The 20,219-nt window shown below is 33.9% G+C and overlaps 1 protein-coding gene across 1 annotated transcript in view; it reads left to right on the top strand.

Moving 5' to 3' along the window:
* Positions 1-1,597: 1,597 nt before the first annotated feature.
* The window catches only part of LOC136130372 (solute carrier organic anion transporter family member 1B3-like), a 58,142-nt gene continuing 39,520 nt past the window's right edge, over positions 1,598-20,219 (top strand). The window contains exons 1-2 of the mRNA XM_065886613.1: positions 1,598-1,657; positions 5,830-5,981. Of these exons, the coding sequence (XP_065742685.1) occupies positions 5,892-5,981 (90 nt within the window). The 5' untranslated portion in view covers positions 1,598-1,657; positions 5,830-5,891. The remainder of the gene's footprint in view (positions 1,658-5,829; positions 5,982-20,219) is intronic.

Genomic DNA, 20,219 nt, shown 5'->3' with positions numbered 1-20,219 from the left:
GCATAACATAAAAGTTCACTGAAGTGCTTATTAAAACATCATAATCTTTGGTCAACTGAATCAGAATCTCCTGAGTGTGGGCCCCAGTCTGCGATAGATGACTGGATCCTAACCTTCCCAGGCCCAGGTCTTCATTCCTCAGTTCCCTTTAACTGAGAAATTTAATATTTCCTAACATTTCCCCTCCACAGTCTCTGATTCTTCCCATGATTCCAACAGTTCCAAGGCTCGAACCAATTTATCAAATAACTGAGATATAGGACTTAAATAAATATTGTTGCAGCTGTATCAAAGATTGTCCTGCAGGAGTGATAAGGGATAACTGTGTTTTCACATATGCATCTTCACATTGCTATATATGTATGTACATATATATATATTCATATGTGTATGTGCATATCTATGTACATGTATATACATTCACATTGCTATCTATATATGATAGCCATATATATATACACACACATCTCTCTCTACATACACATATATTATGTATACTATATATAATTAAAATGAATAACTAACATATATGTATAAAACATATATAATATATATTATTTATTCATGTGAGAGAAGAAGGGTATGAATTTTATTTGCATTAGTACACCTCCAGAACAGAGCCCAGTATCTGAGGTGGAGGGGTATAGCAGGGATTCAAAAACATTTGGGTTGCTGAATGAACAAATGAGGCATGAAACTTCAAGAACCCCAAGAAAATGTTCAATTGTGTCAAGGTCTCCCTGTCTCTAAAAACCAAGTGAATAGAAAGAAATAATGTGACCTACTTTCTGTATACCTTGATATAAGACATCTATTATGCAAAGTAGTCTTGACTTTCATCATCTTTAAAAATGTTGTCACTTAGAAGACCTGCCTTGTAATGAATTGGCACTTTACTATTCCATACGGGACATCCAGTATCCAGGCACATCATATTAGAATTGCACCCAAATATCAAACAGAAGCGTATATTTGATTTTTTGAATCCTAAAGGAACCTGTAGACAGATTTTTATTTTTCAAATTTTTTCCCCATTTTTATTTTATTTATTTATTTTTAAACTTTTTATGTTATATTGGAGTATATCAATTAACAACGTTGTAACAGTTTCAGGAGCACAGCAAAGCGACTCAGCCACACGTATACATGTATCCATTCTCCCCCAGACTCCCCTCCAAACCAGATTGCCACATAACATTGAGCAGAGTTCCCTGTACTATATAGTATAGTATAGTATAGTAGGTCCTTGTGTAGACAAATTTTTTAAATTGCCTTGTAGTCTTTTCTATGTGGAATTGTTTTATCACTTTGGATAATCTGTTGTATTTGTATTTTTAAAGAAAAATATGCAAACAACTTAATTGAGTAAGCAAATGTAAATTATTCTCAGAAGTAAAGCTTAATTTTTGAACTTTTACATACAAGTAATTTGTAAATTATGAGAAATTATTAACATAATCTTTAAACTACAGGCATGCAGAGGAGATTCTTAGGATAAGTAGTTAATTTTCTTCTATTTGCCTGGGACAATGACCTAAGACGGTAGTTAATCATCATTGGACTGTAAAAAAAATAACGAGCCAACTATTTAACAAGAGACTATAACAACAGATAAAGGGATGGACCTGTGGCCATTGCTGTAGGATCCTAAGTCCAGGTAAGAACCTTTGAGATTCTCGAATTTCAATGTTTCCTGTATGTGAGAAACTTCCAGAAATTTCAAGGGGAAAAATTGTTTTGAGGGACATGATAAATATTACATATTTTATGTTATGTGTCTTCTACACCCTTATGTTCTAAACCTTTAAAACTTATTAACTATCCCTTCTAGAGGTAGCTGAGCCTCAGGTTGATGTTTTTAAAAATAAAATACAGAAAATCAGACATTTATAATTTAAAAATAAAGACTGAAATCCCATTCCTATTACTTTCTATTCAAGTGGAACTTCAAGTCTGAAAAAATAATGTGGGTTGGAGAGTTAGTTGGCAAACATCAAGAAATGGGATATGCCTCATAGCCACTTACTCACCTCAACTTTCCTTGTTTCAACTCAAATTTGACTCAAGGGGAGGCCAAAAGAAGAGGTTTTCTAGATGATTTTATCTCTGATTAAATGAGAAAAAACGTCTGCCTCAGCACAGTTCCCGGCACAAACTAAGGACTCAAAAATATTAGTTCCCTTCTCCAACTCAGGAAGGTGGCTACCCTTATAATTATTATTAATATTATTTAATTAAAAAGTATTAAATTATTTACAGACCCATAAAAGGTTTAAGAAGTTAGTAAATGCTGTTTTCCCTTTTTCCCTCCTTAGTACCACAGGTATTGTACATGGTAGATCACTTGGATTGCACTGCTTTTCTATGATCACTCAAATAGGAAAAGCTTGCACAGATAAGCAGAGGCTGGTGAGATTCTTCCCTCTGCTCCACCCCAATCAAAAGGGAGCAGAACTGGACTGTACTATTATTCAAGGAAGAGTTGCAATGCTACATCTGAATGCCTGTCTTACAGAACATCGTGGTTTATGTTATAAACTTATTGCATCCCCCAAATTCATTTACATGTTAGCTGTTTAGAACTCTGAGAAAAAAATATGTCCAGAGAAAAAATTGTTAAATGTCTTCAAGTCAGGCTTAAAATGCCATGGTGATGTGGAAAATATGGTGTTTAGAGTCAACCCCGAATTGATATTTCAACCTTTTAATTACTATGTAGTGATTTGTTATAATTTAATCTTTTTCAGAAATAAGGTAAAAGTGCCTACATTTCCAACTTTTTATCTGGATACTTTTCCCCAATATGTAGGAGAGAGGTGTGGACTAGCAATCTGTTTGAGAAAGTAGTAGAAATACAGGGAAAAGGAATGACTACATTACAAGGGATATTGTCCAGTGGAGCAGCAGTGTGGGAAAGGTTATTTCAACTGGGAGTGACAACGGGAAGATATCTAAGAGGGGTGAGTTGGGGCAGAATTACAAACAAGAGATGAAGAAGAACATTACAGGTTAAGAAGAAACATACAGGTGAGCAGAGACCTTTCTTCTGGGGACAGTGGTTCCATAGGGTGGAAAGTGTTTATGGGTGTATTGAGACTAAAAACAAAGGCTGGTTTTAGTTCAGGAAGAATATCAAATACTATACGTGAGTTTTATTTTGTGTGGTACAAGAGACCTCTGAAAGATTCTAAGGATGGAAGTGATATGCATAGGAAAGGGAGAAGGCTGGGAGACAGGACAATAATTTAATCAATTGCAATCAACAAAGATAGGAGTGGTGAGATCATAGCATTCAGGAATGTCTGTTGAGTAGCCAAACCAACCAAACAAACAAAAAGCTAAAGGGTGACTATCCACCTTTCAAATAATTCAGAGGATTAAGTGGTAAAAATGCTTTCCTAACAGTTAAGTCCTGAACAAAGATACAGAAAGAGATGTTCATGTAAAAATGACATAAAACTTATCAAAAGGCTGCTTGTGACCTTGGGACTGAACTACTGATTCCCTCCTCACTCCACTTCACTCAGTAACTGAACAGGTCCAGGTATATATGGACCACATGCCAGAAGTATAGAATAACTAGGATTCACTTAGATGTACATGGGTGTGGGTTTCTGCATTCATGTGTATGTTTATATACATTCATATACACACAAGTGATAATATCTTCATATATTTATCATTTCTGTATTTGTACATTAGCCATTTAATATGCATTATGTATATTGATGGACTTTATATATATATAATTTCTTGTTGCATGAATTAATGAATAGAATATACAGTTGATCCTCATCATTTGTGGATTCTGTATTTGTGAATTTTCCTACTCACTAAAATGGATTTGTAACCCTCAAATCAATACTGCTGCTCTTTCATGGCCATTCACATACCTGCAGAGAGTGGCAAAAAATTTTGAGTTCTCCCACATGAATGTTCTCAGCTGAGGTTGGACAAGATATAAGATATGGCTCTGCTTTCTTGTTTTTGCTCTCGTAATAGAAACAAGTGACCTTTTCACAGTCTACTTAGAGCCATTTTTTTTCATTTGTGTGCTTTTTGTAGGTGACTTTGCTATTAAAATGACTCTCAAGCATAATGCTGAAGTGCTGTCTAGTGTTCCTAAGTCCAAGAGAGCTGTGATGTGCCCGATGGAAAAGATACATGAATTACATAAGCTTCCTTCAGGCTTGAGCTGCAAAGTGCTACTGTCCACAGATTCAATGTTAGTGATCAATAATACGAATTAAATAAGGTGTCTAACAGGAAGGAAACATAAAACAAGGTTATGTATTCATTGGTTGACAAAAATGTTGTGACCACAGATAAACAGGAACCAAACTCTGTATTTCCCCTAGGAGCAATGTTTAGTAATTGCTAATTCAGCATTTGCAAGAACTTTATAGAACACAACTACTGCAAATAATGAGAATCAACTGTATATGGAACATGTATTAAATATACTGTATAATTAGTGCCCTATTAAATCATATATCTATGTTTATGCTTGTTTCTATACATAAATAGGTATTTTTGCTACATAAATATGTATTATGCACATATGAATAAATAAGAATACATTTTCTAAACCTCAGTGAATAACACACTATTCTACAAAAAAGAGCAAATCTAAGAAATAAGTTGATTCATTTTACTAGTCTTTAAGATAGGGGCTTAATAACTCTCAAAATTTTAATCCCTCTTACATTTGACTTCAAAACTCCACTTGCAGGAATTTTATCCTACAGAAATGGTCACACATAAATCAAAAGACACATTAAGAAATTTTTCTAATATGAAATAATTAGATGCAACCTAATCTAAATTAGATGCTACCTAGACATAAAACTAGGTAGATAAACTATAGACAATGGAATACCCTAGAACCATAAGAAAACTGAGTAAGCCATATTAATATAAAGTTAAGTATATAAAGCAGAGCAAAAAGGCAGATAACTGTAGTAACGGTATGCTGCCATTTATTTTAAAAAAGGAAAATATTGTGTATTTAATTAAAAATGCATATCGCATTCCTGGACAAGATTCATTGAAAGCTAATAATACTCTTCCTCAGAAAGAGAAACTGGATGAGGGTTAGAGGAAGAATTTTTCCTATATGTCATTTTTGATGTTTTGTGCTTTCAACTTCAAATATACTCTCTCTTCAAAAATAAACAAAATTAAAATAAAGTGGAATCATGGTGATGGTAAGTTCAAGCACGGCCACAGTCCCTCTGCCAGGTACTTAGAGTACACTAAGCTCTTTTTAACAAATCCAAACTTTCTCTGCTTTTGGAGCCTGGTTCCAGAGGTATTTCTCTCTGAAACCTTTTTAGGCCACTCTAATTATAATTAATTACATTATTTTTCTATTCATTTTGACTATCTACTATATGCAAGATACTGTTTGGCATTTTGTAAAACCAGAAAGATGAATTAAACACTTATTTGTCTTCCTAAACCTTATAATGTAGATATACAGAAAATATAACAAAATTTTATTTCCAATTGGTAATTGCTGATAATTTATTTAATCCAATCTAATGTGTGATTCTATATTACTTTATTTATTTGTTGTTTCAAGTTCCCCTCCATACATTTATCCTCCTAAATTACAATCTCGCTAAAGCTAGAAATTTGTATACGTGTGAGTGTGTGTGTGTGAGTGTGTGTGTGAGTGTGTGTTTCCTTTTGTGTCCCGGTGCTCAGGACATGGTAGGTCCTGAATGAATATTAGTGGAATTATTGATTGATTGATGTTGACCTTGAGGCTTTTCTCATTTCTGAATTGTTAAAGTGAAATAAATTATAACTTTCCTCTCCAAAAAGGTGATCATTTTGAACGAAACATCGACAAAAATTGAAAACATTCACATGATATCTGCAGTTCAATGATGGACCAGAATCAACATTTGAGTAAGACAGCAGAGGCACAACATTCTGAGGAAAGGAAAACTAGAAACTACTGCAATGGATTCAAGGTGGAATGCGTTTCATGTTTTCAAACTAAAATAAGTAAAGGGAGAATTTTGATTTAAAGAAAAGGCAGCCAGTTTTTTAAAAGAATATTATATTTCAAATTAGAGTTTTCAACTGAAGCGTACATTAAAGTATTAACACAATGATATATATCTTGATATAAATCAATCTTTAAATCTGGATAGAAGGTCTTTGGTGACATTTCTAGTTAAGAATTTATTAATGTTGAAAATTTAGAAAGATTTTGATATCTTCTCTTTGATTCTTTTTTTTTTTTCTTTTTTTTTTTTTTTTCTCTTTGATTCTTGATGGACAAAAAGATACTTATAAATGTGATTAAAATAAAGCAGTCTCTGTGTAATGGATAGTATGTAAAAAAAGATTCTTACATTTGACCTATAACAGAGAAGATTTATCAGTCTTGTGAATCACTTTGTGGTCTTGACCTATTTAATTTTTTTTTTTTTAAAGAACAGCATTTGTTATTCTATTAACTTAAATGATATAGTCTGAAGGGAACTAAAAGACCTGGCCCAAAGACCTAGTTGATGACTTAGGAAAGTCATTTAATTTTTCCATATGCAAGTGGGTAAAAGTGATAATCCTGTCTCTTGCTTCTGTCACAAAAACGGTGAGACAGTGAATGATATAGATTGTATTGCGATTTTCACAGACAGGAAAAAGCAATCCTTGAGCACAGAGTCAAGGAAACCAAGACTCAAAGAAGTTGAGAAGTTTGTGTGAAGTCATCTAGGTTGTAAATGGAAAACTCTAAAAACTAAATCAAAGCCTTTAAACCCCGATAGAGAAGACTAGAGGAAATCAAAAAACCAATCAGGGCTGACTTTGATCAATATTTAAAATGTTTTCCTCAAAGATATAGTCTTATCTAGCTGAATAAAGAGCAGAGATCAGATTCAATTGCAATCATGTTATATAAAGTCTGTTTTAACTTTGTCCAGGGAACATGAAGTCTGTTTGTTTTTCAGAGATTATTGGTAAAATCAGTTCTGATGAAATATTTAAGTAATATTTAAACAGAAAAGCAGTCACCAGGAGAAAGTACTGGCTAATGCAACTGGACCACATTCTATTGCCTAGGGGTAGTAGGTTGTGCTGGCTTATTTCACTTTTAAACATGGAGGGTTACAGTGATTCATTTGCACATGCATTGAAGGTGACAACGAACCAGCTGAAGCAAATAAAATTGCCTGGGTAGTCTCTTGCAGCATATTTGGAGAAAAGCTTCGAGTTAGCAAGTTGTCAGTGTGTATAAAGTATGTGAATTGCAGCCCAATAATAAAGAACAGAGAAGCAATAACAGTAATAGTCTATTGAGCACTTACTAAATGCAAGACACTGCTCTAGTATTTTAGTTCTACTAATGGATCTATTCCTTACCACAGTTCAGTCAGCCATATGCTATTATCTCCCTTTGACACATGAAAAAGAACTTAGAGGGTGAATGACTTTCTCTAGGTCCCTAGGCTGGAAAGTGGTAGAGCCAAGGTCTGAAATTAGGCGGTCTGATTGCAAGTCCCATGAGCTCAATTGTACTCCATGTTGCTAAAGTACCTGTGGGTTTCCATAATATTAGTACCCTCAAGATATTCTGGTAAGCACAGATTTGTAAGTGGGCTATTTAATAATCTTCCTCATTCTGTGCTTCTAAAAATTCCCCTTTATACCAAATAATTGAGTTTCAAGCAAGCATATTTGCCTGCATACACACAAATACACGTTGTTACTGATGTGGGTATACAGACTCAGCAGGGAAAACTGTGTAAAAGTGCAAATAGATAATAATTTAGAATAACAACAGCATAGTTTGATTCTTTCGTACCCCTTTCCCTCAATTTTTGAACTGAACCAAGTAGGTTATATAAACCCTGCAAGTACATTGTTCATCTTTACACTTGTCATTTCTGTGCTTCAGATTTCTCGTACCACTGCGTTGTAATGAAAATTCTTTAAAAACACAAAAGCAGTGCATCATCATCAAAAAACATAAACAATAGGGAAAAAGTAAAAGGTCTCCCATTCTACCTTCATTCCCACTCCCCTCCCGGAAATCATTAGGATAACCATCCCATTTGTAACCACCACAGTTTTCCTCTGGCTAACCTTCTTCTGGCCTATTAGACTTTTTGCTATTTCTCAAGATGCGACGTGCACTTCTGACTTGGAGAAGCTTGCACTTGCTCTTTCCTCATCTGAAATGTCTGACTCCCAGATATCTTGCTCTTCCATCTCATTCAAATCTCTATTTAAACATTACCTCATCCCTGACCACCCCATATAAAATAGCATTTCCTATCCATAACTCTTGAACCAAATTTGATTTTTCTTCATAGCATTTATCACCTCCTGACACTGAAATACAAATGCACACATATGTATAGGTGTGTATGTATATGTATGTCTTTAATATAACAAAACAAATTTATCACAGTTCTGTAATAATCATACAATTCTGAAGTTGAGAAGTCTGAAATAGGTCTCACTGGGCTAAAATCAAGACGTTGGCAGAGCTGTATCCTTTCTGGAGACTCTAAAAGACAATTCATTTCCTTGCCTTTTCCAGCTTCTGGAAATTGCCCAAAGTTCTTGACTAATAGCTCTCTTCCATATTCAAAGCTAGTGATGGTCAGTCAAGTATTTTTCACATTGACATTGACTTTTCTGCTCCCTTTTCCACATTTAAAGGACCCTTAGAATTACATTGAGTTAACCAGGATAATATAGGATAACCTCTTCAAGGTCATCTGATTAGCATCCTTAACTCCACTTGCAACCTTAAGACCCCCTTGCCGGGCTACCTAATATATTCATGGGTAGGCAGAGTAATGGCATGCAAAGATGTCCAGGTCCTAATCTCCAAAACCTGTAAATATATATTTTTTTCCTAGAGGAAGTCATTTGCCCTCTTTGCATCTAAGTTTTTTCACCTGTGAAAGGAAATAATAGCATCTGGCTGACAGACTTATGGTAAGGAATAAATCCACTAACAGAAGTAAAACACTAGAACAATGTATGGTATATAGTAAGTGCTCAATAAATGCTAGCTACTACTATTTTTATTGCTTCTCTGGTCTTTATTATTGGGCAGCAATTAACATACTTTATACACAGTGCCAGCTTGCTAACTCGTAACTTCTCCATATACTCTGCAAGGGACCATGCAGGCAATCTTACTTGCTTTGGCCAGATTGTTGTCATCTTGCTGTACATGTGAGAATGAAATCAATGTCCAGCACATTGAGATATAAAGTTGGGTGGCTGATTTGAGATCATTCTTTTTTTATGTAGCTGTTTTTCACTATGAAATTCCTTCTTAATACTGTATTTGTACATACCATATGTTCTGGTATTTTGTGATTTCACTTTTGTTTGTCTTGAGATATTTTCTAAATTCCTTTTTGAGTTCTTGGACCTATTGTTGTTCAAGAGGGTGTTGCCTAATTTTTACATATTTGTGAATTCTCCAGTTTTTCTCCTGCTATTGATTTCTAGTTTCATTCCATTGTGGGTAGGAAAGATACTTGCGATGATATAAATCTTCTTAGATTTGTTAAAACTTATTTTGTGGTCTAACACGTGATATATCTTGGAGAAAGATATGAGTACATTTAAAAGGAATGTGTATTTCACTGTCGTTGGGTGGAACGTTTTTTGTATGTCTTTTAGGTCAATTTGGTCTATAGTGGTGTTTGAGTTATCCATTTCCTTATTATTTCTATCCACTATTTAAAATAAGGTATTAAAATCTTCCACTATTATGGTATTGCTCTTTATTTCTCCCTTCCACTGTGTAAATGTTTGCTTTATATATTTAGGTACTCTAATTTTGGGGATAGAAAGAGAGGTAGATAGATAGATAGACAGATAGGGATAGAGATACTTATTAAATCTTCCTGGTCAATGGACCCTTTTATCATTATATAACGTCCTTTTTGTCTCTTGTGACATTTTTTACTTAAAGTCTATTTTGTTTGATATAAATACAACCACCCCTGCTCTCTTTTGGTTACCAATTGTGTGGAATATCTTTTCCCATCGCTTCACTTTCAGTCTTTGCGTGTCTTTAGATCTAAAGTGAGTTTCTTATACATAAGTCATAGTTGAGTCTTGTTTCCTTTTAATTTTTACTTTTTTAATTGAAGTATAGTTGACTTACAATACTATATTAGTGTTAGGTATATAGTCTCTATATACCTGAGATTCAGTATCTTTACAGATTATACTACACTAGAACTTATTACAAGATAATGGCTATAATTCTCTGTGCTATACTTTATATCTTTGGTGCTTATCTATTTTATACATAGCAGTTTGTATATCTTAATCCCATACCCCTAATGTGCCTCTCCTGCTTTCCCCATCCCTACTGGTAACCACTCGTTTTTTTTCTATATCTGTGAATCTGTTTCTGTTTTGCTATATAGATTTGTTTGTATTATTTTTTAGATTCCACATATAAGTGATATCATATGGCATTTGTCTTTCTCTGTCTGACTTATTTCACTAAGTGTATTTTCTAGGTCCATACACATTGCTCTAAATGGCAGATTTTCACTCTGTTTTATGGCTGAGTAATATTCGTGTGTGTGTGTGTGTGTGTGTGTGTGTGTGTATATACCCACTACATCTTCTTTATCTGTTCATCTGTTGATGGACTCTTGGGTTGCTTCAATATCTTGGCTATTGTAAATAGCACTACTATGAACATTGGGTGTATATATCTTTTCGAATTAGTGTTTTTGAGGTTTCCAGATATGTACTCAGGAGTGGAATTGCTGGATGATATGTTAATTCTATTTTTAGTTTTTTGAGGAATCTCCATACTGTTTAGTTTTTGAGGAACCTCCATTCTGCAAGTGGCTGCACCAATTTACATTCCCACTGACAGTGTACAGTGTTCCCTTTTCTCCACATCCTCACTGACATTTATTACTTGTAGACCTTTTGATGATGGCCATTCTGATAGGTGTGAGGTGATATCTCATGGTTGTTTGGATTTGCATCTATCTAATAGTTAGTGATGTTAAGTATCTTTTCATGTGTCTTTTGGCCATCTGTATGTCTTCTTTAGAAAAATGTCTACTCAGGTCTTCTGCCAATTATTTACTTATTTTTTATATTGAGTTGCATGGGCTGTTTATATATTTTGGATATTAACCCCTTGCCAGTCGTATTATTTGCAAATATTAACTCCAATACAAAGGTTGTCTTTTTCTTTTAATCCATGGTTTCCTTTATGTACAGAAGGATTTAAGTTTAATCAGGGCTCATTTGTTTATTTTTGCTTTAATTTTTTTGCCTTAGGAGACAGAACCAAAAAAGAAAAATGTTGCTACAATTTATAATATGTCAAACAGTGTTCTGCCTATGTTCTCTTCTGGGTGCTTTATGGTTTCAGGTCTTACACTCAGCTCTTTAATCCATTTTAATTTTTTTTGTGTATGGTATGAGGAAGTGCTCTCATCTCATTGTTTTGCATGTAACTGTACATTTTTCCCAGCACCACTTGTTAAAGACACTGTCTTTCCTCTATTGTGTATTCTTGCCTCTTTTGTTGAAGATTAATTGACCATAGATGTGTGGGTTTATTTCTGGACTCTCTATTCTGTTTCATTGATGTATGTGTCTGTTTTTGTGCCAGTACCAGGTTGTTTTGTTTATTGTAGCTTTATAGTATTGTCTAAAATCTGGGAGAGTGAAACCTTCAGCTTTGTTCTTTTTTCTCTAGATTGCTTTGGCAAATCAGGGTCTTTTGTGGTTCCATATGAAATTTAGGATTACCTGTTCTAGTTTTATAAAAGTGTCATGGGTATTTTGATAAAGATTACATTAAATCTACAGATTCTTTGGGTAGTATGGAAATTTTAAGAATACCAATTCTTCTAATCCAAGAGCACAAGACATCTTTTCATTTCTTTGTATCATCTTCAATTTTATCAGTGTTTTAAAGTTTTCAAAGTATAGTTGTTTCACCTCCTTGGTTAAGTTTATTCTTGGGTATTTTATTCTTTTTGATGGAATTTTTTAAACTTTCTCTTTCTGATAGTTCATTATTAGATATAGAAAAACAACAGATTTCTGTATGTTAATCTTGTATCCTGACACTTTGCTGAATTCATTTATTAGTTCTAACAGTTTTTGGGTGAAGGCTTTAGGGTTTTCTATATAAAGTATCATGCAAATAGTGACAGTTTTAATTTTCCCTTCCAATTTGTATGGCTTTGGTTTCTTTTTCTTGTCTGATTGCTGTGGCTAGGACTTCCAATACTATGTTAAACAGAAGCGGCAAGAGTAGGCATCCTTGTCTTGCTCCTGAATTTAGAGGAAAAGCTTTCACCTTTTCACCATTAAGTATGATGTTAACTGTGGGTTTGTCATAGATGGACTTTATTATGTTGAGATATGGTCCCTTTATATACATTTTAATGAGAGTTTTTATCATGAATAGATTTCAAATTAAACTGTAAGGGAAGAAATAAAAAGAAGAAAAAATATACAGAGAAGAACTACAAAAACAACTGGAAAACAAGTAATAAAATGGCAATAAGTACATACCTATCAATAATTACTTTAAATGTTCATGGACTAAATGTTCCAATCAAGAGACATAGGGTGGCTTACTGGATTAAAAAAAAAGACCCTTCTATATGCTTCTTACAAGCAACTCACTTCAAAGCTAAAGACACAAACAGACTGAAAAGTGAGGGGAAGGAAAAAGATATTTCATGCAAACAAAAACAACAAGAAAGCAGGGGTAGCTATACAAAATAGACTTTAAAAGAAAGACTGTAACAAAGGCAAGCAAGGGCATTATGTAATGATAAAGGGATCAATACAAGAAGAGGATTTATACGCATTAACATATATGCACTCAATTCAGGAGCATCTAAATATATAAAGCAAATATTAACAGACATAAAGGGAGAATTTGGTAATAATACAATAGTAGTAGGGGATTTTAACACCCCACTTACATCAACGAACAGATCATTCAGACATAAAATCAATACAGCACAGTGATCTTAAACGACACTATAGACCAGTTAGACTTAACAGATATTTATAGGACATTACATCCCAAAACAACAGGATTTACATTCTTTTCAAGTGCACGTAGAATGTTCTCCAGGATAGATCACATGCTAGGACACAAAATAATTCTGAACAAATTTAAGAGGATAGAAATTATATCAAGCCTTTTTTTCTGACCACAATGGTATGAAACTAGAAATCAATTACAGAAAGAAAAATGAGAAAAGAACAAACATGTGGAAACTAAATAACATGCTACTATAAAACCAATGGATCAATGAAGAAATCAAAGAGGAAATCAGAAAATACCTCAAGACAAATGAAAATGGAAACACAACACTCCCAAATCTATGGAATGTATTGATAGCAAAAGCAGTTCCAAGAGGGAAGTTCACAGCAATACAGGCTTTCCTCAAGAAACAAGGAAGATCTCATATAAACAACCTAACCTATCATCTAAAAAAATTAGAAAAAGAAAATCAAACAAATCCCAAAGTCAGCAAAAGGAAGGAAATAATAAAGATCAAGGAGGAAAAATGGGGATCAAAAAGCAATAGAAAAGATCAATGAAACCAAGAGCTGTTTTTGTGGAAAAGATAAAATTGATAAACCTTTAGCCAGGCTCATCAAGAAGAAGAGAGGGAGTACCCAAATAAACAAAACAATAAATAAAAGAGAAGAAATAACAATCAATACAAGAAAGATACAAGAAATCATAAGAGAATACTATGAATAGTTACATGCCAATGAATTGGGTAACTTAGAAAAAATGGACAAATTTCTAGAAATATACAACGCGCCAAGACTGAATCAAGAAGAAATAGACAATTTGAACAGACCAATCAGTAGTAGCGAAATTGTTTGTAAAAAAAGAAATAATAATAATAATAAACTCCCAGCAAACAAAAGTCCAGAACCGAATGGCTTCATCAGGGAATTTTACCAAACATACAAACAAGAATTAGTAACTATCCTTCTCAAACTATTCCAAAAAACTGAAGGGATGGAACACTCTCAAATTCATTCTATGAGGCCCCTGTTACTCTGATACCAAAACCAAAGACACTACAAAAAAAGAAAATTACTGGTCAATATCTTTGATGATTATAGGTGCAAAAATCCTAAACAAAATATTAGCAAACTGAATCCAACGGTATATAAAAAGGGTCATAACACCATGATCCAGTTGTATTTATTCCAGGGATGTAAGGATGATTCAATATTTGCAAATCGATCAATGTGATATACCATATTAACAAAGGAAGAATAAAAATCACATGTTCATCTCAATAAACACAGAAAAAAACATTTTTTTAAAAAAAAAACATACATTCAGCCCCTTTACATTTTTTTTTTTTTTTTTTTTTTTTTTTTTTTGCTGTATGCGGGCCTCTCACTGATGTGGCCTCTCCCGTCGTGGAGCACAGGCTCCGGATTCGCAGGCCTAGCAGCCATGGCTCACGGGCCTATCCGCTCCACGGCGGATATGGGATCTTCCCGCACCGAGGCACGAACCCGTGTCCCCTGCACTGGCAGGCGGACTCTTAACCACTGCGCCACCAGGGAAGCCCAATACATGTACTATTTGAATTGGATAAACGTATATTCTTTATCTGAATAAAAAGTAACTGAATATACCTATAATTTTCCAGTGACAAAAATGGCAAATGTTAAAGAAAACATAAATTTTTCTTATATAAATATTTTTCAAGAAAGATACTCTAAAGAGAGGCAAAAATGATAGCAACTGTGATATTTAGAATAAAAAATGTACATAGGTAAATATTTTTAAAAAGGAATTGAGAATGTTTCCAGTTAGCACAATTTGCTGTGGGCTTATTAAGAGAATATTTTCTTCATTAAAAATATTATGAGCTACAGAGAAGAGTCAATTGAAATATTGACAATTTCAAATTCAGTAATCATAAAATGCAATTATTTTTTCAGTAATCATAAAATGCAATTTTGATGAAGATTTCAGATAATTTTTTTAATAAACTAAAATGTCTAAGAATAATTTGAAAATTATCCTTCAGAAAAATAATAGTGACATAGTAATGGAGATACTCATAAGAAACTGAATAAAATACATGGATATACATGTATACATATTGGTATACATAAAAATATACTAATATATCCACCAAGAATAATTATACTGTTTATTATTTTTAAATATTAAAGTAAGCAATGGAAAGAAAAAAAATTTAATGTTTCCTTCAATTTACTTGGATATGTGTTTTTTATTTGAAAAAATTAGAATAGTAACAAGCAATTTATTCATCAATAAAATTTCAAAAACTGTTCTAAGCGTAATTATTTTTTACCACTCATTTTGCTCTAAAAATTGTTCCAGTTTATATGATAAATTATATATTTACACTAGATATAAGAGAGATACAAACCAAATTCCTATTAGGCAATATACAGCTTCACTAAAGAGGTGTCACTGCGGTGGGTATTAAAAAGTTGAATTCATGGAAACAGCATGGAATGGTGGTTGCTAGAACCAGAGGGTGTGGGAAATTGAGTGATGTTGGTCAAAGGGTATAAACTTTCTGTTATAAGATACATAAGTTCTGGGGATCTAGTGTACAGCATGATGACTCTAGTTGACAATATTGTATTATATACTTGAAATTTCCTAAGAGAGTATATCTAAATGTTCTCACTACAAAAATAAAACATAGGTAACTATGTGAGGTGATGAATATGTTAACTAATTTTATTGTTCTAATCGTATCACAATTTATGCATATGTCAATTGCAATGTTATACACATTAAATTTATACAATTTTATTTGTCAATCATACTTCAATAAAGTTGGAAAAATAAAATTACATGCAGTATTCCCATTGCTGCAAATGGAGGAAAGCAGGCAGACTACTACAAATAAACCAGGTGAGACATAATGAGGATCTGACTTAGGAAAATAGAGATGAAGGAAAAGTGGGTTAGTATATTATTAGATCCAAGAACTGTTTTGCTTTTCGTGTGTGAAATACTTGTGTTCAAATCACAGTTCTGCTACAGTTTTAGCCTTATTCCCTTAGTTAAATAACTTTGCATCTCTAAACTTTATTATTCTTACTTGTAAAATGAAGAGAGTAATGCATGCCATGCAAGGATTTTGTGAGCATTAGAAATAATACTTCTAGAATACCTGGAACAGTCCTAGCAAATATTAGCTCCCACATAACATAATTCACATTCATATCCTTCCTGTATTAATTGGAAAGAGAAATATCCAGTGGATGGGGAGATATTAAGTTTTCTGTAGGATGTCTGATGCAAACCTTCATCTTTATCTCTGCTATCAAATATTTTTGAAAGCTATATTGACTATTGATAGTTTCTGTTTAAGAAAGTTTGGAGACTTAACTAAGATTTATGTCATAGGAAAGCATAGGTTACAAAGAGAGAACACACACAACACCTATCCAGAAGATGTGGCATAAATTAACATCTTGATTATGCATGTTATTTCAGATACTGTATCTTTTCTCATTCTTATAGCTTCTTTTTACAGTTTTTTTTTTGTGTGTGAAATTTTCTATTTTCATTCATTGTGAGATAACTTTCCTTTACATCAAAGAGCTCAGTTAGATTAGTTGCTTTAAAATTCTTGTCCAGGGCTTCCCTGGTGGCGCAGTGGTTGAGAATCTGCCTGCTAATGCAGGGTACACGGGTTCCAGCCCTGGTCTGGGAGGATCCCACATGCCACACAGCAACTAGGCCCGTGAGCCACAACTACTGAGCCTGCACGTCTGGAGCCAGTGCTCCGCAACAAGAGAGGCCGCGATAGTGAGAGGCCTGCGCACCACGATGAAGAGTGGCCCCCGCTTGCTTGCCACAACTAGAGAAAGCCCTCACACAGAATCAAAGACCCAACACAGCAAAAATAAATACATTAATTAATAAACTCCTACCCCCAACATCTTCTAAAAAAAAAAATTCTTGTCCAGTAATACTAACATATGTGTAATCTCAGGGTTAGTCTTGGTTGACTGTTGTCTTTCTTGAGAAATGGTCACATTTTCTTGGCTCTTCATATGTTGGTAATTTTGAACATTGTTACATTCTTCCAAAGGGTGTTGATATACTTTTTGTTTTACAAGGCAATTAAATTTGTTGACCTGAAACTGCAAACTCTATCTCTTAGGAAATAGTTCAAATCTCAATTAAATTACTTTATCCATAGGGCTAACTTGAGTTGCCCTGTTCATGAATAGTTCAGAGGTCAAAAATTTGGACAGTTTATATGCAGAATTTGGGGCTCCCCATTCTCTGGATCTCTCCTTCATGAGATTCTCCCCTAAATTTTAACGTAAACTCTTCTTTCTCATTCTTCAGGCCACAAGGACTGTGATTTCTCTAAAAGAATTTTAGCTTTTGTGAATAATGCTAACTGTGACCTTACCTTAAAGCCATAAGAATGAGAAATTAACCTTAGGCATTTCCTTCTTTTAAGGGTCAACCCCTGTCCAGAATCTGACTGCTTTTGTTTGCTCTCCCATGCTTTTGGGTGTTTTTTGTTTTCCCCTCAGACTTTACAATGGTTGTTTGCTGCTGGATCAGTCCAGTGGGAACTTATTCAGCTATATTGGAAGTGGAAATAGTTATAAGTATTTAAAAATCACCCTGGGTGTGGTGTGAAAAAGAGTTGACAGTGAGGAAAGAGACACCAGTTAGAAACAGTAGTATTCTGGGTGTAAGATGATGGTCATTTGAGGTAGGAATAGAAAGTGAAGCATATTAAAAAGAGAGATGTTTATAAGATTAAATATTTAGCTTTGGGGGACTAATTGGATGTGATATATAAGAGAGTAGATTCTAAGTGGTGACACAGGAGAGGAGGTGAAAGGGGAGGAATAAAAGGATGCAATCTGGACATTAAAACCAAAATGGAGCTCTAATGCGGGCACTTTGGAACAGCAGCCTAAACCTCAGCAAAAGCAAGCTTGGCTTAAAATATAGATTTGGCAATCATCAGCATTTAGGTGGCAATAAAAACAATGACAATTTATGAGTTTTTCCAGAAAGAGTATGTAGAATAAAAAGAGAAGAGAGTTTGAAACAAAACCCTGAACTAAAGTTTGGAATAGCCAAAGTATCCTAGGCCTGATGAGGATAGTTTAAAAACTGATGCAAAAAATAAGATCTGATTCATGCAAACGTAAACAACTCTCAGTTTTGACTGGAAAAAATGAGAGAGAGTTATGGAAAAGTGAGGATGCAGTGGGGCAGGAGGAAGTTTTTTAATGGAATAAGCCTGAATATGGATTAATTGTACAGTTATCCCCTGGTAAATCTCAAAACTACTTCCAGACAAAACTCTCTCTTGAGCACAACCCCTGCCTTAGTTGTGTTTATTTGGTAGATGTTTATTTTTAGACATCTCAAATTTGAGTTTTGAAAAGATGATTTTATTGTCTTTAACCCTAAGACTTCTCTTTTTCTCATCCCCAATAATAGTATTACTACATACGATTATACAAACTATAAAACAAAATCAGAATACTTATTTTCCATTATTCCCACATCTTATTGGTTCTCCTCTTAAACTTCTTCCAAGTGTGTCTGTAACCTTTTAGTCCTCTCTTCCCATCTCTGCTCATCTTTTTTTCTGAAATCAGCTTTCTAATTAATTTATTTGCCATAAATTCATTTTCCTCATGGCTACCAGAATTAGCCCTCTAAAATTTAATCTCCTTACATCACATTTAAAAATGCAGATTGATCTCCCAATGGTTGGCATACTTCTATCCTTATATTCCACCCACAGATATTCTTTTTGTTTTTCAAATGATCTGTGTTCTTTCACTACTCTGGGGCTTTTCATGTGTTTTCTATTTTGTTTTAAATGTTTATTTCTTCTTCGGTTTCTAAGCTTCTATTAACCCCTAAAGACTTAGTTTAAATGTTAGCACATCTATAGAAACTTTGACCTGTGTAGACAGAATTAATCACTTTTTTCTGTGTACTCATAAATTTAAAACTGTATAGCAATTACAGTACTCATTACATTATTATACTGGCATTAATTGTTTATTGACCCAGGGAAACATTAGTTCTTTGGGGACATCTATTACGTCTTAATTGTTTTTATTTCCTTTCTTACTCTGTGCCTGTCTCAACTCCAAGGTTTAGTGGAGGAACTGCCATATTGTAGTCGCTCGATAAATGTTTGCTGAGTAAATTTGTTTGAGGCTCCTATGAGTTAACTGAGTTAATCATGGCTGTACATATGGCAATGTAGAAACTTGGAACTGTTTTCTGACCTTAATTCTAAGACTCTTGCCATCATAAACAAAGGACTGACCTGCCACGACTGCAGGTAAATATAGACTTTACCTCTTATCTCAATGCTAGCTGTGTCTTTCTGCCTGTGATATTTTAAAATCTATTTGATGATTGTGAACATTCGTATCTCTGTTTTGAAATCTCTCAATCTTAAATCCTCTATCCTTATGCTCTTGTCTTTTAATATTTTTCATTGGAGATTTCAGTTTTATTATTATTTAATTTTTTATGTTCTGAGAAAATCATCATATCATTCTTTCTCTGAAATTCAGCCTCACATTAGGAACATGGTTAAAAATGCCCATCTCTCAGGGTTACAGTTAGAGTAAAAGAAAGCACATTTATAAATCTGTCTATATTAACTCATTTCATATCCTTCTAAAATCCTAGCTTATTGGAGGAATCCTACTGTGGCCATTGTGTTTGCATCTGTTACCCTTTTCTTCTTTGTAAAACCAATTTAGGATTATACTGTACGAATTTTGACTTTATTGAGTCTCTCTTTTGTCTTGAGCTAATCTTCCTTTTAAGATTGAAGACATGGACATTACAAAATCTTTCTCTGAACTTTTAGAAAGCTGCTCTATATAGGACAGGTTTTACATCTGGTTATGCTTGTATCTGCTTACTGAGACGTCCTGTTACTTTATGAAACTCCCTCCTCTCTGATTTTACCAATTAGTGTTTTGACGATAAGGATTTAGATAAAAGTTTGCCTCAGTATTTCTTTAATAATAAATCATTTTGCCAGTGTGCTCATTACTGATTCTGCAGCACCTGAAATAGTGCCTGAGAAAAAATGTGTTTGGCTGAACAATCAGAGTCCTATTTTTATTTGACCGAACTTACAGCCAAAAGCTGAATGATGACAGCCCAGAGTGAT

This window comes from Phocoena phocoena, chromosome 11 (assembly GCF_963924675.1).
Source record: "Phocoena phocoena chromosome 11, mPhoPho1.1, whole genome shotgun sequence".
Taxonomy (NCBI): Eukaryota; Metazoa; Chordata; class Mammalia; order Artiodactyla; family Phocoenidae; genus Phocoena; species Phocoena phocoena.
The sequence above is the reverse complement of the archived record's forward strand: the minus strand, read 5'-3'. Positions and strand labels throughout refer to the sequence as shown.